We start from the raw sequence: 22,511 nt of genomic DNA, 5'->3' as shown, positions 1-22,511 counted from the left end.
TTCATCTTTTGGAGAAAAATGTGCATGGGGAGGAGAGATATGGACAGGAAGCCCAACCATTCTTACCCTAATTAGCAAGCACAGGAGTTCTTGTCCAGAAATTACTTAGTCAGTGATCCATGAAGTGGCCACCTGCCTCAAGAAGCTCTCTCCTGGCTAAGAATAGCTTCCCACAGGAACAGGAGCAGCCCACCAGGAATGGAACTGCTCAGCTTTTCCCACTGCTGTCCCCACAGGGGAGGCATTGCCTCCCAGGTAGGGCAGCCAAGCTCATTTCCTCCCGGAGCATCTGGCAGCTTTTGAGGGCAGCAATGGGGAGATCAGGCCTGGACTGACCCAGCAGGGTGAGCTCCAGCTACACAACGACTCTGCTCAGCTCTTGCACTGACACTGCCTGAACTGCTGCAGGGTTAATGTTTGGGTTGCTGTTGGTTACCTGGGCAGAAACTTGAGCTGAGCATTGAAGGTGGCCTGGGCCTGGATGTAGCCAGTCTTTGGGAGCAGCTCCAGGTGCTTGCTGAGTTCTTTGCACACTTCAAACTTGAATCTCAGCGTGGTTGTAGCTCTGCAAACAGATCAGACGTGCTTGGGTGGCTCTGAGGCCACCTCAGCAACACTGCACCTCTACATGGTGATCAGAACAGTCCCCAACTCCCTTTGAAAATGAAGGACACAGAAAACTGCTGCAATGAGTTCACACAGTTGTGCTCTCTTTTAAGCACAGAAAACAAGCTTTTGGAAGTACTGTAACAAACCCAGCTGTGTGCAAACAGCAACCAGAACTGATCCAAACTGCCTCAGCAAAGCTCAGCACAGCAGTAAGTCAGGTCAGGGAGAGTCACAGCCAAGTTACTGCAAAATATCAGCTAGTTCTTTGCTCCTGACACACACTGGCTCTGTCTGGATCAATAGGTTGACTGCAACCCCAGTGATTTCTTCACACAGATGTGAATTCACAGATCTTTTGTAACCCCTCCTCTGACAGTAGAGATCCTGCAGGGCTGGAGGTCACAGCTTGGCTGAGCTGGTCCTGCTCCTCCTCTGCCAAACCTTAGGATTGATTTGCCCCAGGAATGGCATGTTGGAAGCAGGAAACCTCTCCCTGTTTCCTGAATTCTGGCTCTACCACAGCACAGCGACAGCCACGGCCCAGCCCCTGTTTGGAATTTGATGCCTAAGTGCAAAATTGCCGAGCAATTTACAAATATTCCAGCCTGTCATTCTCCTTCCCTGGACTGCTTTCCAAGCTGTCAGGCCAGATGGTCTCCTCTAAATCAACAGCTCCAGCATGTGGGACTGGGAGCCTGCAGTGATTTCTGACTGCTGACAATCTAAGAGAATTATATACTACTTCATTAAATCAGTGCAGATTATAACCTGCCAAAGAAATTACTTTTCAAAGTGATTTATATTGACCAGGATTCTGATAAGACACTTTCACCCTTTGTGCTGCTTATTTGTGCTGCCTGATTACAGGGGTCTGTATGACCAGAAACAAAAGCCCAAGAAACTCAGAACAAAACCAGTACTACCAAATCTTTTGCAATTCAGCAGAGCTTGCTGGGGCACCCCAGTGCCAGAGGTATCTGACCCACCTGAAAACATCACTTTCCACTTCTGCTGCAGGTGACAATGGCACAGACAGTGAGGTATAGGCAGGCTCCAGGAGGAATCCCCCTCCTGATGCCACAGCAAAGTGTCAGCGGCTACCACAGGGAGAAAAACTTCTCGGGCCACAACAAATGATGCAATCTATCCAGTTTTGCAGGATAAAAAGTTGACACACTATAACCCTGCACATGAAATACATGGAATTTTATCCCAGCTGACTGTGTAACAGAGAACATTTCCTAACAATGGAGAACTGGGTGATAAATCAAAGCCTTGACTTGCCAAGGTACCAAGGACAGTGCTCTTAATTTAGTGAAACTTGGCAAAGGATCAGCAGGCTCAGTTAAGAAGTTTTGCCCTAAGCAATTTGACAGCTTCTATCTTTGGGATCCCCTTGAAATCTTCAGTTTTATTAGGGGAGTTATTCTGCTTCTATACTTTTAAGTTTTATCCCTGGGTTATCTAGACCAAGTAAAATCACTTACATAACAACTTGTGCTTGTCATATCTGTAAGCTGAATTTCTGAGATAACAGCTTTACTCATTTCTTTCCAACTGTGAAGAGTCTCTGCAGTCTGTAATTCTGGTAAGAGGTTTAGCATGGATGCCTTCCACAGAACCAATCTCTCCCCCACCCTCCCACAAACCCACCCCAATCCTATTGAAATAGACACTAAGAAATGCAAATTGTTAAAATAAGAATTCCATAGTGAGTGCATTGGGCAGAGGGAAGACACCCAGCACCTGAAGACAATTTAATGTTCATGTAGCTACTCTAATAGGGAATCTCTGCTTTATCTCACAGTGCAAACAGAACTAGTTCTCAGACATGACTGACTTGGGCTCAGAAACACACAGATATGTTCCCTCTGTAAATCAGCATTTGGTCACTCCCTAATCAGAGCTGTCTGTCAGTCCAGTGCAGTGCCCATATGGGTCAGGAAAAGGTGCATCCTTCCCATTTTAGAGTAAATGCAAAGGGACTGGCATGATTTATCCAGCACCATATCCCAAGTTTGGGAAGACTCTCAGCAAAGCACAGTTGGCATGGAGCTAGTCCTTCCAGGGCCTCAGTCTCTCAGGGACTTTAATTAAAGGTAAAACAGCTGAGAAAAAACAAAATATTATTTTATAAAATGTCCTGACTGAATCAATTATACCCAAAATGCACTTAGTTTTAGACACATTTATCTCCCTAGTTTAGGGTGCAAGTTCCACATGATGGAGTTGCTGTTCCCTGGGGACTTCACAGCCATAGCACAGAACAGGAACAACACAGGGAACCTCACAGGAATGGGAAGTTATTAACCTGGACAATCCACAGCTACAGCTGGTGCTGGGAATATGGGATAGCAGGGTGGCAAAGTGCAGTCCCAGCAGTGTGGAACTCAGAGGGCTTTAATCCAGAAGTGCTCCTGGAGTGCCACAGGGAGCTCACCTGCTCTGGAGGACAACACAGTCCTGGTACAGTCGGTCGTACAGGCAGATCCGCAGATCCACGCTGGGATTGGGCACCCAGATGGGCACGTCCACAGCCACCCCCATGGCACTGAAGCTCAGCTGGCAGGGCACAAACCACAGGGGAAGTCAGTTCTGGGGGTCCCAAATTCTTACTCATCCACACAGAGCTGTAAATTACAGCTGATCAAAATATTGTACTGTTTGTACTGCAGGTCTAGAAAAACTCCGAGATGTGAGGGTGGCCAGCAGAAAAAGGAATTTTACTTTGGTTTGGATTCTTTGACAAAGAACATGAAGAGCATTTGGCTGGAGTGAATGGGCCACGATCCAGGAAGTCCTGGGGCTGCAGGAGTTCAGCCAGCACAGAAATGCAGTGAAGGGAGCACAGGGCTGTGCCCCCTGTGGTGCCCCGAGTGTCACATCGGTGCCCACAGAGCCCAGAGCTGGACAAGATGATCCTGGAGGAGAAAGTGCCCACGGGAGCCTCAGCAGGAATCTGCAGCTCCTTCTGCAGACTGAGGGGAGAGCCAAGACTGGCTACTGAGCTGCCGGGGAGTTTGTCTTTATTTTTTTGGCAAGCTGCTGTGAACTGTTCCAAGCAGAATTTGGCTTGCAATAAAACTTAGAATCATAATATGCTGAAGTGGTAACTAAAGTTGTCATCTCTTCCAGCTTTCACACATCAGCTTCACTACTGCCTGCTAAATAATTCCAATTCTGAGATATCAGAAAGAAGATAAACTACATGCATTGGGAATAGGGGAGAATACTTCCATGTTTGTTTCCAGGACATGAGGTGTTTTCCAATACAATGTCAGATAAAATGGGAATATCAGGATTATTTGCACAGAAATTTAAGAAATGAGCAGGTGACATAAACATCTTGCATCAGAAAGAAGGGCATGACTGACAAAGTTACTTCCCATCAAACCACATAACACATAATTCTTGGGAAAAGCACAGACCAGAAGATTTTAAACTCTTTTTCTACAGTGTTTTGAAGCAAGTCTTGCACAATATCACTCACTGGTTTGCAGTCTGGGTTGTCAAACATGATCACAAACTCTGCCCTCACGTCCCCAGGAACAGCGGGGACAAACAGCACCGGGATCTTCACTGAGCTGAAGGGTCCAATGTCACCTTCAGTAACCTGGACAGCAAGAACAAGTCCTTAGTGAAGATGCAGAGATGGTACTGAAGTAAAGGGGCTGTGTTCACTCACTCTACTACACCTGGTTTGTAACTAAACTGAAGGCAGTGTGCACAGAAAACAGCACTGTCAAAAGACTGTTCAATGTGGCTCAAGTCTGACCTTTCCCAGATGGACTTCCTGTCCCATCTTGTGTGTTGTCACCAGATTTGGCTTAACCACAGAACCACACAGCAGAAAAAGGGAGTTAAATTGTGGGAAATGTAGATGTACAAGGACTCTTTCAGCTCAAATAAGTCTTTGCGGATCAAAGAAAAGGGGAGATGTGTCCTGTGATTCCATTGTAAAAATTAACTGTGATAGAGTGAGGTCCAGTGGGCTTGAAATGATCATGTCCTTAAACATTTATCACTCCAGCAATTTATTTGATGTAGGCTTAGACTAGAGAAATCTTGTCTAGATCTCAGGACATTCATTACCTTTCCAAGCATAATTTCAACTGGTGTTTCTTCAGGTGAAAGTTCCACTAAATTACTTATGTTGCCTGTGTCCAGATCTGACCTGATAGCTGATACTTCTTGTCCAAGTTGTTCTGGGGGGAAAAAAACCCAAACACAAAACACAATAAAATGCTGGATTGCATCAATTCACTAAAAACTTATCCAACAGAGCAGAAGTACATTTATTGGGGACAACATTGCAAACCCAGGGATGTATAGCAATGATGGGGAGATAGAAATGTCCAGAAGGAAATGCCTGTTTTGCCATCCAGCTTTAGTCTAGGCTGGAATTCTATACGAGGCACCTGAGCCTTTCACTGCAGAACAACTGTTAATGTTTCAGTGGGTTAAAATCTGTATTGGAGATGTTACATCAAGGAATGCTAACTCAGATGGAAGTGGGAACTGGCTTCAAGAGCAATTCCAGAGGAACAAAGCAATGCAGCCAGGAGGGCCTGGAAAAACCACCCACAGCCTTCACAAGGAACCTTCAGCTTCCTGAAACTGGAATGATCAGGATTGGAAAGAAATGTTTAAGAACACAGATAATAAAGAAATTGAGAAAGTCTTTCTTCTGCAAGACTGGATTTTATTAAGCACATAGTAAACACTAGGAATGAGATGGAAAATGTCTGAGGAGGTTCATCTTTCTGCTTCCTTGTTCCTAGAATTACAGACTATAAAAATAAACCTGTCATGTGGATTGCTATTCTGAGAAGTGGGGATTCAGTTGCTGAGACAAGGATGATGTTAACAATTTTGCAATTTCTGAAGCTGGTTGGGTTCTGTGTTCTGAGACTGAATTCTTGATCACTAATGAGAAGTGAGGATCTCTGCTGCTTTTGATATAATGGTGTCAGGACATTATTTTTAGTCCCTTTCTGTGAGGCAAAACACAAAGAAATATAACATTACTACAAGAACGATGAACTACTTAGTTTACTGAGTAACTTTGCAAACTGAATTGCAGAGTTCAGCACAGGAAGCCACAGATGGACAGTGCCTGGCCTGGGAAATGCAGGGTCAGTGTTGCAGAGCAGTCCCCTCACCTGTGGCACTGCTGCTCTCAGGCTCCTGTGGCTCCTGGGGCACCTCCTCACTGGGCTCAGCACAAATCCACTCCTGCTTCCCAGGCCCAGCTGGCACAGGACTGGTGCTCACCTCTTCAGGGTCACAGGCACTGGGATGGGGAGTGACCTATTGGAAAACACAGACAGGTATTTTTTCCTGTGTCTCATCCTTCAGTTGGCACCAGCTCCACTTTTATCAAGCTGCTGCAAATCAGAGTTGTTCTTTCTTGCAACTCTTCCATGTTATAAATGGAGAAATGTGCGGCACTTTTCAAGAACTGCACATTCTTGTAGATCTTCATCAATGAACAGATTTAAGTTTTGCTGGTTGGCCCAAACAGGTAAATAATACAATGGGAGCAGTACAATACAGTGTCAGTTGTTTTACAATTAACAGAACTAACATTTTCCAGTGGAAAAACAGGCAGATCTATGTCAAAACTAAGTCTGCTGAAACTAAACTTCTCTTTATCACATCCCTTACTTTATTGCTAACTTTACACCAGTTACCATTTTGCTGAAGTCCAAGAGTTGGGACTTTTAATGATTGTCAGAATCTCCTCTTTTAACTGCAGTATTTTTTCCTGATTGCTGTGAGTGTGGAGAAAATAGGAAACATGACATAAATTACTGAAATGTTTAAAAAATTAGCATTGTGTCTTTCCCACTCCTCATAAACTAGTTGCTTTTAATTTTATCTTCTGATATTTGAGTGGAACATTATATTTATACCAATCCAAATGAACTAAAGGTTGGACCAGATGATTTTCCAAGTCCCTTCTGACCTGGGCTGCTCTGTGACTCCATACAACTCCACCACACTTCACAAAGAATTTTCTACTCATTTAAGGAATGTTTTTGAACCCACCATCCTTCCAGGGGCAGGTTTTCCTGTTGCTCTGTGGGTGCTCCTGTCACCTGCTGATGTCTGAACCTTGAATCTTGTTCCCAAAGCTCCACTGTTTGTCAGGCTGATGGTCCGTGAAATTGTCTCTCCCACCACGTGGCTGCCAAAGTCAATGAGCTCTTTATCCAGAGCCAGCTGTGAGAAGATAAACCATTAATTACTCCTGTCCTACATAGCCAGTAATGTCAATTAAATGAGCATCCGCCTTTTATAATAATAATTATATTATCCACATGCTTAAAGAAGTCACTTACAATGCAGCTCTTGACTGTACATTTCAGTGGGACAGAAAAAGAACCTGTCTGTGCCACAAACATGACTTCTCCTTCCAGACTTTCATTTATCTAGAAAACAACAAGAAAAAATCCTAAGTAATTTCCAAAGATTTCAGTGATGAAAAATATCTTCATTCATTCTTTGAGTACCATATTAGAAAGTATTTTTACTGATTCTATATTTCCACTTTAAAACCATCCTTGGTAACAGCCTGGCTAACCTGACTGTAAATATTTGGAAACTTGTTCTCTTTTGGAGGCATTTTTCCAAAATGTGCACTCAGAATATGCCTTATTACAATTTACCAGAGCTTGAACACACACAGAGTTGTCCATGGCCAACAGTAGCTTTTCTAGGATGCAGCCTGTTTCCTCATTAACAGGCAGGAAATTTGGATAATGATGTTTTTAATCAGACAGGATTCTGCTCACTGTGCTCTTACCATTGGCTTAAAGGTGACCACAAATTCACAGGACATTCCAGAAGACATTTTGCCAGGTGGGTCAAAACTATGGAGGCAATAAACATAAAACTCCAAATTAAAGCTGTGTATCAAACCTCCAGCTCCTGCTCTGGTGACAATGGCAGGTATTTTTAATTGGGTTTTTTGCCCTCACTTGGACTAATTATCAGAATGAGTGACACATTAATGAAAGGCTACAGAACCCTGCTGCAGCTGTGATACATCCTTTTGTTTATTTATAAACAGTGAGATAAAATTATCAATATAGTTAAACTGAGATTAATTTGCAATCTCCCAACAGTGCTTCATTACATAACCTGCCAGCAGGATTACATGAATTGCAAAGACCTCAGGATTGCAATTTAAGTGCTCTTTGCTCCGAGATTGATTTCCTTTATTTCATCAGCTTTCCCCCCTTCCTTTGCTGTTCAATTAAACTGTGTTTATCTCAACACAGAAGTTTTACTTTTCCTCACAGTTCTCTCCCCACCCCAGGGAAGAGGGGAGTGAGGAGCTGTGTGAGGAGTTTATCTGCCTGCAGGGTTAACCCACCACAGGCAGGAATTTGAATTGCTGCAGAATTGGGTTCCAGCTCCTGATGAGGTACAGGTAAAACAAGCAATGAGTTTACAGTTAATTTACTTACTGAACACTGATGAAGTCCTTGAGGCACTCACTGATTCCCACCAGCCTGCAGTAATTAACACTGTAGGAGGCATTTGTCAAAATTATCTTCTTTTTGTAGATTTCACCAACATCAAAATCCTGGGAATGCCAAACACACCAGGTGAATGTCAAAGACATTATGTCACATTCATGGTCTGAGTAATTAATAGTTTTGTTAACTAACTGAAATCTTAACAGCATGGGAGTCACCACTTCTTCAAGGACATTATTTTACAGTAACAATGTATTCACAAACCATATACAAATAACAGTCATGCTGCCCTTTAAAAAACACAAACTCTAACAAGAGGTTTCATCATTTGTTCACCTTTCTGACAGGATTTAAACTTCCCTAAGGAAAGGAAGTATTTTATAGTTTAGACCCAAGCAGTAAAAGTAGTTTATTTAATCTGACTGTAACTTAACTAAGAGATCATCAGTGAAAAAGGCAGGTGCTGTTCTAAATTTCACTAAAGGTCTATGAGAGTTTGCACCAGAATTTAGATGAAGACACTGGGATATACCTACAGGAGCTACATCTTCATAATCCCATAAGGAATGGGCACTGACCTTGAAATGAATGCAGCTTGGCTTGCTATAGAAAGCACAGCCCTTGTGCTCATGAGCAGGCACCTTTTGCTTGGGCAAAATTCCAGTTTGGAATTCCTCAGGTTTTTCCTCAGACATCTCTTTTTTTGCTGCTCTGATAAACAGCTGTGTTGGATCCACTTCTTCTTTGGGTATCTAATAAGGAATATCCAGAAAAACACCAGGGCTGTGTGTGAGCACAGAATCTGCAGCTCAAAGCAGAAAAGGAACCTTTCAAAAGCAAAAGGAATCTCCCAGTGCCTGGCCAGCCCTTGCCAGGCTCTCTCCAGGTCAAACTTAGCTCCTACAGGAATAATTTAATTTATTCTCAGCTGTGTTGTAGCTTCTCATCACCCAACACCACAACATTGTGTTTTTAATGGCAATGTCAGCTCTTCTGCACTTCAAAAGTTTTGTCCCCTCAACTTCTTAAACAAATATTCAGAAAAAAATCAGGTGTTTTCACTGGAATAATTCAATTCTGGTCCAGTGCTCCTCCATACAAGTATAGGAATATACACTGACATGATTTTTTTTGACTGATTTTAAAGTTTTTCAAACTCAAACAATTAAACATAATGTGTGTCTTCACAGATCTCTGAACTAAGTATTGTTTTCCCTTCAAGAGAACAAACTCCTCCAGAACAGTGTCAAATAGCAATGACTGATGAGATTCTCACATGTGAATCTATGTAATAACATAAAGGCTGCATTTTAACTGCAAAACAGATAATCATTGGTTTTAAGCAAGGTTCTTTTCTATTCCTAACAAGAGATATCAGAGCATTTACCTTGTGCAAGTCATATTCCTGGTCCCAAAGTCCTGGGAACTCTGGTTCCAGGAGGGTCTTGTCCTCTTCCTCATCATCTCCACTTTCCCAGAGCACACCCTGGGGTATGTTCTCAGAACTCCCTCCTCCAGAAGCAGTTCCTTCACCAGCCAAGGAAGGAGGGGATGGAGAGTGCCATGACTTTTGTGAAAAAACATAAATTTGGAAAATACAGTTAAAAATTACTAGAGAAAAGTTACCTCAACAGTTACCAACTTCTGAGGACATCTTTCATACAAAAGTGACAGGCCTATAAAGATCAGAGGCCAAAGATGAGAACTTAGGCTGACCCCTCTTACAACACTGAAAACAGAGAAAATCTTGTAATAAAATTTGCTATATTTCACTGAAGAAAAGGGAGACTAACAATCATTAAGAGATCTCATGGGGATATTACTGTCCACTTGTTCTGTACTGCCTGGGGTTTGGTTGTAGCCTGTGCTGTTCACAGATGGAAGAACTCGCTGACCTGCACCTTTAATAAAAAAATAAAATAGATGTAAACCAGTTAATTCCTAGGCCTTTGCTCACCTGAGCACCTGTGCAGGGCTCCTCCCTGCATGGCCAGGCTGCTGTTCCCTGCAGGGAAGGAGCCTGGACTCCACCACGAGCCTTGCTTGCCTTGGTATGGGACTGACTTTTTCTCTGCTTGTGAACAGAAGCTTTTTCTTGCAGAATTCGAGATACAATCTCAATTTTTCTTGATTTCTGCAGTTCTCTAAAAGCTCTGTAATCCAATGGTGTAAGAAATATTAAGCCAACCATGGTTGTTTACTAATAATATTATCTACAGCATCTACAGCCCAGTTACTCTTGAGCCCTTAAGCTAAATAGCCAAGTAGGGTGCAGTGACAATTTGTGTCCAGACATCAAGTCTTGAGATTACTTACATGTTTTTTCAGACTAAATATACTCAATTATAGTGTTTTAGAAGGCTAATATAGACTTTCTCAGGAAATGCAGGACAATTACTTGGGTATCCAGTTAAGGGTCACTGAGTTGACCTTCCTTGTACTGCTCACAGGACGCTCACAGGACACTCACAGAGCTTTGGTGCCCTGAACTGCCCCAGGCCAGAAGCTCAGGTGACAGAGGACAGACTGTCCCACACACAGAGGGGCAGAGGGAGCTCACTCACAGGTCTGTTTTCAGGATCTGACTGAGCTCCCATACAATCCTGCATGAGCACCAGAAGCAGCTGAGAGTTTGATGTGGATATGACACTTACTGTTTCTCTTTTTCATGCTTTAGCTGTCGTTTATGGAGGAAAATTTCCTTGACAACATTGCCTCCTTCTGCTAGGATGGCTTCCCTCATTTTCATCTCCTCCTTCTCTGCCTCCAAGGCCTTTGCTTTGTTCAAAACCTGGAGAGTTTGGAGCTTTTCCTATGAAGTCATAGAAGCCAAACATATTTGATTCACATATTAAAGAATATAAAACAGAGAATCTAGTGTTGGTCCCCTTATCCAAGTATGAATTAGCAGTGGGTGTCTCTGAAGTAGAAGCTAATGGGTTCTTATATTCTCTGTAGCCATGGGGTGCTGAGATGCAGAAAGCTCTGAGTAGGACCAGGCCTTCTCCACCTTCCAGCCTGCCCTTGGAATGCTGCTCCATGAAGGAATGAGAAAAGATTCTAAACAAATCAGTATTAAATTAAGATCATTCCCTCAGATTCCATAGAACATAAATAGAAAAGCAAAGCAGCATAGCTCAGAAATTCCTAATTTACATTATTTAAATTCTTAAATAACTGTTTTTCTTCCATATGTTTTCTCCATGTGGAGTATTTCTGCACTGGGATTCAAATAACTGGAAATCCTTCTGGCTGAATTTCCAGAGGACTTATTTGTAGTATGCATTATTTTCCAGAGACTTCCCTTCCCAGAACAACCAGACTGTTGATAGAATAAACTCCATCAGCAGAAGCATCAAAACCTGCCCATACAGACCTCACACCCCAATAGTTTAACTCTCCCCAGTTTCAAGAGGTTTGGTCAGTGATCTGATCAAAAACCATCACACAGTTCTGCAAGGAAACCTGAAATTACTTGCACTAAACCCCAGCAGTCTCACAAGGCAGTGACTTCATTCCCATCCCAGCCCAGTAGCCCTACCCTGTTGGAAGTGATGCTGGTTTTCAGGGAAAGCACAGCTTGTATCCTTCTCTCCATATGCTCCCGAGTTTTCTCTTCTTCCTTTGCAATTTTTTCATGAATTCTGTAATCAAAGTAAGAAAGATCTTTCAGGTTCACATCCTGGAAAGCTTTTGGCATTAGAATGTTTAAGCTGACAAGTAGTAATTGCCAATGTCTCCAGCCATTCCTGCTCCTGTTTGCTGAGACTCTGCCTGTGGGTGCAGTGGGACAGTCAGACACTTCCTACACAGCTCCAAGTGCCAATAGGCTTTCATACAGTTTGCCCAACAATTTTATTTTTTTAAAAATTCTTAATATGAAGAATGTGTTTTATGTTATGACATCTAATATTTGCTAAAGTAAAGTAAGAACTCAGGTGTTGCTCATACAACCAAGATCTAAACAATGATGTAGTTGAACTTTATACAAGCCCAGCACATGTACCCACACTAAAGATAAATCCTAAAAACTCCAAAAGTTAGAAATATGTGGGCAGGAATCAAACCTGGGAATGCTCCAGCTATTACAATGATGAACTAGAAAAATTTAGTGAGATTGATATATTTGATACATTTATCAAGAAAAGAAACCTATTTTTAGTTTGTTCTTCTTAATTATGATCAAATTGCACATGTCGCCTAATGAAAAATAAACCAGGCCAGAAACAGCACAACTATTTCAATCAATTAAGTCCTAATACTTGTATATTAGGATATATTTGTATAGAAATAAAAATAAGTAACAAATGTTCAGTTTCTTTAGTAGCAAAATAGTTCAGCACCACAGTAGTTACGTAAACACAAACAAATTAAGAGAACATTTAATTTACCATCAACTAGAGCAGAAACACAAAGAAATGGCTGATCAATCCATCTGACAGAAAAATGCCTTTTTACCACAATTCTGAGGGGATACAGAACAGCAGAGGGCAAGTTTCAAACTTGGATTTTAGTTATACTACTTCAAACTACTTCAGCTAATGACACACACACACACATATATACATAAATATCAAATTCAAATGATTATTAATGCCTACAAATGGTCAGAGCCCTCTGCATCTCATTAAAAGAATTGATTCCAGGGAATCTGAAGGCTATACTGGGACAGTGAGTGGTTTTTCTTCTTTCCAAGTCCTTTTGTGCCACGTAAGGTGTGAATGTTTCACCACACTGTACCTTGGCACAAGATTTCCAGGTGTAACACAAGACACACCTTGCAGAAAAAAATCCTTATTTTTCAAAGTATTGTGGAGCAGAGAATGGACAATGACAGGAAAGGAGTGAGCCCCAACCTTGCTGTGCTTTGCTTCAGGAAGAAGGCTGCTTTTTCATGGTTCCTTCTGGCATCCTTGAGTATTTTTTTCTTTCTTTCTTCATATTCTTTCTGGGCTTTCTCCTCTTTTCTGCAAAACACAGGGAAGCCAACATTTGCAGCAGGACTAACCCTTGACTCCAGCACAATGACACCTCAGGAAGGGGCTGAGGAGTTTATGAATGAAATGAGGACATTAGTCTGCACCTCTCATATTGCAGACAAATTGATAAACTTCACAAAAGCTACAGACAAACTGACACAGTGTCTGCTTTCACTCCAGGAAGTGTCAATGGACTCAACCATAAGTTCAGAAGGCTGTGGAGGCCAACACTAACGTAGACACATGCACTTAGTCTGACCTGATAAACTTCACTTCCTTCCACACAAGGCACTGCCAGTTTTTGTCATTAACAACTTTATTCTCACAGATCAGAAATCTTTACGTGCACAACTGCAAGGCCGTGGCCAACTCTCTGGTTTTAATTCCATTTCCTCATTGCTGAAGCAACACCCAGCTAAGAAACACAACACCCTCAGTGTTTGAATCAGTCCATGGCAGCCCCTGCGGTGTGAACGGGCTGTCAATGCCCCCAGAGAGGCAGCACAGTCTGACTGGGAGCTCTTACTTCTCCCGGGAGCGGCGCTTCCCTTCTGCTTGCAGGGCTGTTGATTTTTCCTTCCAAATCCGCACTTCCCTCTGCTCCCGGTGTTGCATCTGTAGCTCCTCCTCATCTTTCTGAACCTGTTCACGGAGGGTTTCGTATTTTCCCTGCTCAGTTTCTACCTGCCACATCTCCAGCCTTTAAAACAAAAGGTGAGTTGTTTTCACGGAAATATTGACATTCTTTCACTTACTTAAGGTGATACATTGAGTAGGGAAGGCTCTGTGGTGAAAATGGACATTAGATACATTTTGTTTCATTTTATTAAAATGTATTGCAAACCAAACCCTGTTGCTGACACAAGTGTTTCAGACTAAGGTTCATATCTAATGACATATCCCATTCTAAACACATCAAAAATATTGGTGGGGAAAAAAAGGTAAAAAAATAAACCCCAAGGTTCTGTTTCTCATGTTTACTGCAAGGAAAATACTAAAACAAAGACAAATTAGAAAAATAGCTTTTTCTTCAACAGTAAATAACTTCAGAGACAGGCCATGGCTTTTATTCTTCCATGCTCAGCTGAAGGAATCAGATATGATAGGGATGACTACATTAATCTGTTCTATGTATTGCTAATCACACAATAAACAAGGCAAGCATTTTACAGCTATTACACAACACTGCAGCAAACACACTATTCTGTAACCACTTTGCTAATCCCAGCTAGAGGCTCGTGCCTGTGTTCTGCCTCTGATGGAGTGGCATCAGTAGTTGAAACTCTGGTACCAAAATATAAACACAGTCACCTGTTTCCTTCTGCAAAAGGCAGTTTTACTCTGTCTTCTATAAGTAAATAATTTGTTCTCTGTGAACAGTCAATTGCAAGCAGCAGTATTAGCTTAGCATAAAGATACACAGAACTGCTACAATGACTTCCTCAAGTTCAAATTCAATTTCAATCCTTTCCTTTATGCCCTATAGAAACACTAAGAGGCATAAATTAGAAGTCTCTGTGCTCATGTAGAGATCAGTATCACAGACAGGTTTACTTTAGTCCAATTTATTTTCCATTTAAAACGAGACCTGTTTAGGTTCACAATTTATGCACAACTCCAAGTAAAATCAAACTTCATTTATATGTGTAAAACTAACTCAGGGGCTGAGCCACAGCAACCAATTTCCCAAGGAATGAACCTGCAGGCTAAAAGTTGCTCTCAAGATGCTTTGCCTTGCAGTTAGTCAATGACTGTATTTACAATTAACTTCTCTATTGATTATCTTTGAATCCGTTCAACAGCATATGAAGAACACAATAAAGGCTGACTTCCCTCCACGCTCTTTTCTCACTCCCTCACTCACATGTTTTGTTTCAGTTTCAAAGCAATTATCAACTCCAGCTCCTTCTCCCTCTCCAGTTCGGTGCACAACCGGCTGCTCACGGCCCGAAGGCGGGACAGGGCAGCGCTGGAAACACAAAGAAACAGAAAGAAATTGGAACTAATAGAGGTTCAAAAAACCCTGCACACCCTCCCCTCAGGATAAGCAAGAATGAAACACAGCTTTGAGGCTGAGATTTAGGTATTAGAATCCCACTAATGTAAGTCTCTTATTTAACCTTCTTTCTTCCATTCTTCACTCAGAGGCAGATCTTTCTTCTGTCACACACTGGTTGAAACAAACAGATGAGAATTTTTTCAAAAGCACTGACCAGTAGCTTAATGCAACTATTCACTTCTCACACTGATAAAAGTAGCATTACTGATGAAGATGAGCTTAGGTGAACCTGGAGAACCTCAACTGAATTTGCTTTTAAAATGGCAATACACTATTCCATGTATTTGTCTACAATGGCAGCATTCCCAGAGTGGTTTTAATTCTCTGCCCAGGAAAACTAACAGACTGTACTGCAGGATCCACAGACAGTGACCTGACTATATTCAACATAAACTCCTATCCTGTAAATGAAAATTGGATCTTCTACCTGCAGTTCTCCTCTAACTTCAGCATTTCTGGATTGGCATTGGTAGTGCTAATGGCAGCCAGGATTTCCATTATTGCTAAAACATGATGCCTTTGAGCTTCATAAGCCAGAAATCTATCAAATCTTCTTACTCACTAGTCACTTGCTAAATACAAGAGATTGGGAGAATTGCTATTTTTTTACACATCTAAACCTCCCAATGTGACCCATCATAAGGATAAACACTCCACACTGCTTTTCTGTCTTTGCTGGGGTTTGTTCCTGTCTCTGAGAACCCACTTGCACCATCCCAGGAGGATGATTTGCACTCAACTCATCAGTTTTGTTTAAGCAGCTCTTCCCTTTCGGCAGTTAACCTGCCTTTCTCCCTCTGCTCATCGACGCACTAACCTGGAGATTAGCCCAGGTTATAAATGCAGCTGCGAAGTTTGGTCACAATACTCTGGTTCCTGGTACACAAGCCACCCACTGCTTTCTATTTAAACCAAATGTGAAGAGTACAGTAAATTGCCTCCCACTTGAGGGAGCAGCACAAGTGTTTCAGAGCAGCTCTTGTATGCAGAGCTACTCCTGAAAGGCATTCCTGCCTTCCACAACACAACAGGAAAAAGAAATGGTGCATAAATATATATATATATATATATATGATTGTATGTATAAATTCTGACTGAATTGTCACCAGAGGCAAAGCCATGACCAAAGAACTGCCACAGCACCTTGACTCATCAGACTGAATATTGAGACCCTGATAGATACAGGGGACAGCAGTGGGCTAAGCTGATTTACTACCTGTTATATTTTAAAACATGTCTTTTCCCTATCCATTCCCAAGTTTCTCCTCTTTCTGCACTGATCCCATTAACTGCACACAGATGAAGACAGTGGATGCCTGTAATCCCTGGGATCCAGAAATACTCTCTACCTACACGTTGCCAGCCTCCTCCTCTTTCTCTATTTCCATGTCTACATGATCCAGCTGCTTTGCCAGCATCTTGATCCGCAGTCGACAGGCACTCAGCTTGTGTCTGCAAGAGACAAACAGATCAGCTATCTTTGCTAAGTTCTTTACTCTCTACAATGAAACTCTTCCTTTTGAGGGCAAGATTCATAGCTAGGATTCCTATAAGGATATGGTTTATAGTTCTAAAACTGTAATATTTATAACTGATACAGTACCCCAGCATTTGCTGGTGGTCTATGCTGATGGATTATGTTCAATTAAACACTCACCTGTTTTTTTGGGCCACCAGTTCCTTTTTCTTGACTATGTCATCAAGCAATTTTAGGTTCCTCTGTATGCCTGATATGAGAATTCTGTCTGCAGACTGTATAGCCTGAGTGTTGTTCATGTCACCCAAACAGTGCTCCAAGCTTTCCCTTGGAATTCAAACACACAATTAACAATGGAACATAATAACAAATCAAAAACTTCTGGGAGTTTGTACATCCCTGTTTTCTGTTTTATTCTAGCAGAACTGTTACAAATACAATAATTGATAAATAAGGAAAAGCATGAACACAAACTGCACAAGAAATTTGCATGCATGCACTTAAGGGTTTTCTAGGCTTGGATATCTAATGTTGAACATTCAAGCCCTCATTTAATGCATTAATTACATGTCTTTGCATTGAAATGTCTGTGGCTCCTCTTGATCCCACCTAGGGTTTGCAATTCTAGTGTTCCTGAACAATAGTCTAAAACTTCAATGGGAACATTCTAAAATAGTTTAAAATATATTTTATACAGCTGGTCAATCAACACAACAAAGGAAATTCCTGTTAGAACTGGAACAAGGTATTTACGTGCTGGAATCAGACTGGTCTCCAACATCTTCAGGAGTGTCCTTGTTTCCCATCTTCCCACCAGCAACCAACTTTCCTTCCAGCTTGTATTCTAACAGATATTGAAACAACAGCTTAATAAAGAGACTCTGAGGTCTAAGATGCAAAGCTCTACATACTTGCTGTCAGAGATGACATTTTATAACACTACTGCAGTGGATATTAAAAATTCACATGGCCAAACATGCACCTGCAAACCAACACAAGGTATTTGGTGCTTCCCATGGAAGGGCCACCAACATTCCATGTATGGAGGATAATCCCAGACATGAACAGGGATGGGGACAAGGGGAAGCTGATGTATTGTCAGGTTCTGGCCAGTAATCTAACACATTAATCTTTCATGAACTTTACATTAATGTCCAGGTTTTTTGTGAGTTATCAAAACAATTCATCATTTTCACCTTCCCAGTGTTCTTCCACATCACAGAACTGACCAGCTGCACCTTCCTCTTCTTCCTCTCCCAGAAATGGTCGAGGGGATGTTTGCTGCTCTCTCCCACTGTGACTGATATCACGATCTTCCATGATGACAGGTCTTTGCAAACAACCAGGCTAAGAAAGAGAACAATATATTTTATACCTCTGATCTCCACTTGCAATAGTGGTGACTCTCCAGAGGTGAATTCACAGCTCTCAGTAAACACTTAATGCATTTGAAATAACTGGATACAACCACACACCTTTGTGCCAGTCACACATTTTGATAATCATCTTTAATACATCTCTTAGAAAAAAGCAACGACAATGCCATTTTTTAAAATAACAATCAGCTAAGTAGTAAAACAAACATTCTGAGTATATTTTATCCACTTAGGCCACCACTTTACCCAAAATGATCTGGGCACAACTCCAACAGACACTACTTGCTCTGGAGTCCTGTGCAGTTCTTCAGCGTAAAGTAAACTGTTCCCAAATGTTGATACAATTCATTAGAATTCAGTCAACTCTGTATGTCATCTAGAATGAGTTATTACCACATGGCTGAGCATTTCACATCTTACTCACACAAAGATTTGTACATGATTAATTTCAACGAAGGTGGCTCAGCTTTGAGTGCATTTATGTAAATCCCGCAGAACCCAACAACATAAACTATAAGAATCTATTTTCTTTGTGTTATAGTGATAGTTAAGGAGCAGAGAAAATACCCCCTGGAGTAGAGTGAGCTGATTAAATTACAGGAACCACCTTGACGCCAAGCAGGATGCCCACACTGGCCTACAGCCGGTTCACGGTGTCGGTGGCACCAAGAAATGGCACAACCACAGAACGCGCCGCCAGGGCACGAGCGGCCCCAACGCTTTCGGCCGCACCTTCCCAACTCCAAACCAACAAAGTTCTGGGCAAACCGGCCCGAAATCCCGGCATGGGACAAGTCCCGGGGGCTTCCACAGCCGGCGGTGCCAGCGCTGTCCCGGCTCGGCCCGGTCTGGGCGCTGCCACGGCAACGGCGCGAACCACCCCACGCGAGGGGGCGCCGCGCCCGCCCGGCCCCGGCCCGCCCCTCAGCGCTGCGGCCGCGGGGTGGTGCTGCCCGCCGGGACCCCCTCGTCCGCCCGCGCGGTGGTGCGGCCCGGGCCGGGGTCGTGTCCGTGGGTCGGGCAGGGCCGCGGCATTGCGGGCTGGGGCAGCGGAGGCGCCAAGCACGACCCGTTCCGCCTCGGCTGGGGATTTATTGTTAGATACTCGCAGCAGTGTGGGTTAAAATCTGAACCCCTGGCGCGGCGCCTGCCCGGGGGTGGCGGTGTGATGGTGAGGGGGTCACAGGGGATGATGGTGAGGGGGTCACAGGGGAGTGTGATGGTCAGGGGGTCACAGGGTGATGGTGAGGGGGTCACAGGGTGATGGTGAGGGGGTCACAGGGCGTGATGGTGAGGGGGTCACAGGGTGATGGTGAGGGGGTCACAGGGAGTGATGGTGAGGGGGTCACAGGGTGATGGTGAGGGGGTGACAGCGTGATGGTGAGGGGGTCACAGGATGATGGTGAGGGGGTCACAGGGTGGTGGTGAGGGGGTCACAGGATGATGGTGAGGGGGTCACAGGGAGTGATGGTGAGGGGGTCACAGGATGATGGTGAGGGGGTCACAGGGTGCTGGTGAGGGGGGCACAGGGAGTGATGATGAGGGGGTCACAGGGAGTGATGGTGAGGGGGTCACAGGGAGTGATGGTGAGGGGGTCACAGGGAGTGATGGTGAGGGGGTCACAGGGTGATGGTGAGGGGGTCACAGGGAGTGATGGTGAGGGGGGCACAGGGAGTGATGGTGAGGGGGTCACATGGGGGTGATGATGAGGGAGTCACACAGCTCTGTGGGCTCTTTACAGCTCTCTGGAAGGATGATTTACACCTCAGAAATACAGTGGCATTAAGGATTCCATCACATTAATGGCAATAATCACCCTGGGTGGGAGCACCCATGACACTGTTCTGCCTGTCCAGGGCATCTCAGGTAACCCAAATCAGAGACATTCCCAGTGAACTCTCAGCTCTACAGACATTTATAAATTTTAAGCAAGTTGATGGCAAAAAAGTCCATTATGATTTAAAAAATCCCCTTTGTGATTTCAGCTGACTTTCTGCAATGCAAAGTCCTGTGGGTCTGGGGCCAGAGCACACATATTTTAGAATATTGAAGGTTTCCAAGTTTCAAACCAGAATGAAGATGTCTGAAATGTCTTTTGAGAAATACGTCCATATTATTCTGACAATAGGATTTCGCCACTAGTTACTAGTTAAAGGTTATTACAGCAATAATCAAGTACTGCTCATGCTGCCCATCTATCATTCTGAATGGCTCCTCGGCTTCAGCAGCAACTGCAGATCTAGAAGTTCCTGTTAACACTTCCATAATCTCTGCAGATGTGATAAAACAGCTAAATTAGAAGTATTTGGATGATATTTCAGTCATTTGCATGGTAAAGGTAACTGTCTGTGCTCATGAAAGGTGTCTCAGTAGGAACACTGTTTCTCAGAGGAACCTCCCAGACCTGTGTGTTCAATATCCTGAGTTCAGGCACCAGATTCAGGGTGCCCAGAGCAGCTGTGGCTGCCCCATCCCTGGAAGTTTCCAGGCCAGGTTGGACAGGGCTTGGAGCACCCTGGGATAGTGGAAAGTGTCCCTGCCATAAAGGGGGTTTGGAATAAGATGATCTTTAGGGCCCCTTCCAACCCAAACCACTCTGTGACTCTTATGTTTAGCCCTAAGCTAAAATTAACTGAGTTTCCTTTTCCTTCTATTCCTTGCATTACCTTGACAAAGTCAAGGACCAGTTCAGTGGATTCAAAGCAGAGCAGGTCCCTCTTCCCTCTTGGCACTCCATGACATGCTGGAGAAATCCAGCTATTCAAAGATTCACAGGGATTCAGTTATGAAAACACTGGGACATCATCCACATCAAAATACACCCTGATCTGTACATAGACAGATGCATTCTCAGATTTATTTAGTTGAAACTGTTCCTTAATTGTAAGCAATATTTCTGTCATTGTTAGAGTTGATATGAGAGTAAGGTCTGGTTTTTGATCCCATGCATACAAGCACTTGCTGCTAATCTGAGTGTTTATTTCCACTGGCACCCACACTATAGAGTATAAATTACTCACAGTGACCAGTTTTGTGTCCCACACTTATGCTATAGGTCCTGATTCTTGAGAAATATATGGACATTCTTAGCTCTATCAATGGTGGAATCTTGATTTTATGGCATCTATTCATATTACATAAAACAAATTACATACAGACATTTGCAGGATTAAAGCTACAAGATGTAGGCTAAAAATATGCAGTGATTAACTGTATAGCTCTCTCTGCAGATCTGGAATAGATATAACTGTGTTAACTCTGAACCTGCCAGTTCCCACACTCCCAGAGGGATGCAAAAGATCCAAGCATGGATTTCCTCCTCAAGAAAACACTTTGAAGAACACCTGGAAATATCACTGATTGTTGGTTTCTTGTGGTATTTTTATTCAGGTTATTTATTTAGTCCCAGTTTACAAGTGTTTGGATGATTTTCATAATAACAACAACAACAAATGGTCATGATTTTGTGCCAGGTGAATAATTTGTCTCTAGGCAAGGGCAATGTAGATTTTTATGTCCCGTATAAATGGGAGAAGAGAGAACATATCTGAAGGAAATTATGGCTCCCCAGCCAAGTTCTTATCTCCCAATCCACAAGTCATGTCTATCAACTTAAAGCCAGTGGTTCTTTAAGCTTTAAGTTCCAGAAAATGTGCAAAAAGGCTTTGGTTGATGCAACTCTTGTAGATTTTTAAGACTCTGACCCCCAGTGATCAATCTCAGAGAAAATGGGTAATGTATTGAGCAGGAATAAATGAAAGCCCTGCTGGTTTCTTACCATGAGGTTCAATTTAGAGGCATTTCTGTGGAGTTGCTTTGGTCCCATCCCGGGATCAGCTGGAAACGGGGCAGGACTGGGCAGTTCAGTTTGCTGTGTGGCTGCACACTCTGCTCCCACGGGTGGTTGGCATTTCTCTCCTGAACGTTTCCAAGGTGACAGCAGCTCATATATGGAGCTTTCTGGCTTTTAGGCAGGAAGACATGCCAATAATGGAATCTGCATTTTGGCAGTGTGGTTCCTATCCATTACATAACACAACTTCTCTGGCCCTATGGATCAGTGTTGGACTGTAAACAATGGCAAACTCTGATGGGTTGGGCTGTAAACAATGGCAAACATTGATAAGCTTCTTCCCAATGACTCACCCCTACAAGGAAGGAGAGGGGCATTTGCTATCAGAGCATCTCATGGAGGAAAGGTCTGGGATGGCACCAGCTGGAGTGCACCCCTGAGATCAACCCATGTGGAGTCAGCCAGTCACCCCAGTCCTGGAACGAGCCCTGGATGGTGGGGAATTTCATCCCAAATCTGTTGCACATTGGAAAGAAAAGGAGGGCAAAGTGTCTGGCTGTGCTGTGCTTCATGATTATAAAATTATACAGGCTGAGGGAAGAACTGGATGTTCTACAGAACATTTGGAAACAGATAAAAACTGGATTCCTTCAGGTGAAGGGGAAATTAATATTGTGGTTCTCCTGCTGCTGATTAAATACAGACACATTTGTGTTGGGGCTGTGGGACAT

At 43.1% G+C, this 22,511-nt stretch overlaps 1 protein-coding gene across 1 annotated transcript in view; it reads right to left on the bottom strand.

Moving 5' to 3' along the window:
- The window catches only part of CFAP74 (cilia and flagella associated protein 74), a 32,863-nt gene extending 14,932 nt beyond the window's left edge, over window positions 1–17,931 (bottom strand). The window contains exons 1-21 of the mRNA XM_071575710.1: window positions 17,808–17,931; window positions 17,365–17,455; window positions 16,792–16,938; window positions 16,488–16,586; window positions 14,940–15,044; window positions 13,602–13,775; window positions 12,953–13,063; window positions 11,638–11,740; window positions 10,751–10,908; window positions 10,054–10,249; window positions 9,484–9,663; window positions 8,675–8,848; window positions 8,085–8,203; window positions 7,418–7,484; window positions 6,954–7,043; window positions 6,661–6,834; window positions 5,772–5,919; window positions 4,702–4,814; window positions 4,100–4,222; window positions 3,050–3,171; window positions 437–565 (exon numbers count right to left, since the gene is read on the bottom strand). Of these exons, the coding sequence (XP_071431811.1) occupies window positions 437–565; window positions 3,050–3,171; window positions 4,100–4,222; window positions 4,702–4,814; window positions 5,772–5,919; window positions 6,661–6,834; window positions 6,954–7,043; window positions 7,418–7,484; window positions 8,085–8,203; window positions 8,675–8,848; window positions 9,484–9,663; window positions 10,054–10,249; window positions 10,751–10,908; window positions 11,638–11,740; window positions 12,953–13,063; window positions 13,602–13,775; window positions 14,940–15,044; window positions 16,488–16,586; window positions 16,792–16,938; window positions 17,365–17,455; window positions 17,808–17,931 (2,747 nt within the window). The remainder of the gene's footprint in view (window positions 1–436; window positions 566–3,049; window positions 3,172–4,099; window positions 4,223–4,701; window positions 4,815–5,771; window positions 5,920–6,660; window positions 6,835–6,953; window positions 7,044–7,417; window positions 7,485–8,084; window positions 8,204–8,674; window positions 8,849–9,483; window positions 9,664–10,053; window positions 10,250–10,750; window positions 10,909–11,637; window positions 11,741–12,952; window positions 13,064–13,601; window positions 13,776–14,939; window positions 15,045–16,487; window positions 16,587–16,791; window positions 16,939–17,364; window positions 17,456–17,807) is intronic.
- Between the last annotated feature and the right edge of the window lie 4,580 nt (window positions 17,932–22,511).

Source organism: Pithys albifrons, chromosome 22 (genome assembly GCF_047495875.1).
Source record: "Pithys albifrons albifrons isolate INPA30051 chromosome 22, PitAlb_v1, whole genome shotgun sequence".
NCBI lineage: Eukaryota > Metazoa > Chordata > Aves > Passeriformes > Thamnophilidae > Pithys > Pithys albifrons.
Note: the sequence above shows the minus strand (reverse complement) of the source record. Positions and strands in the feature narration are given on the sequence as shown.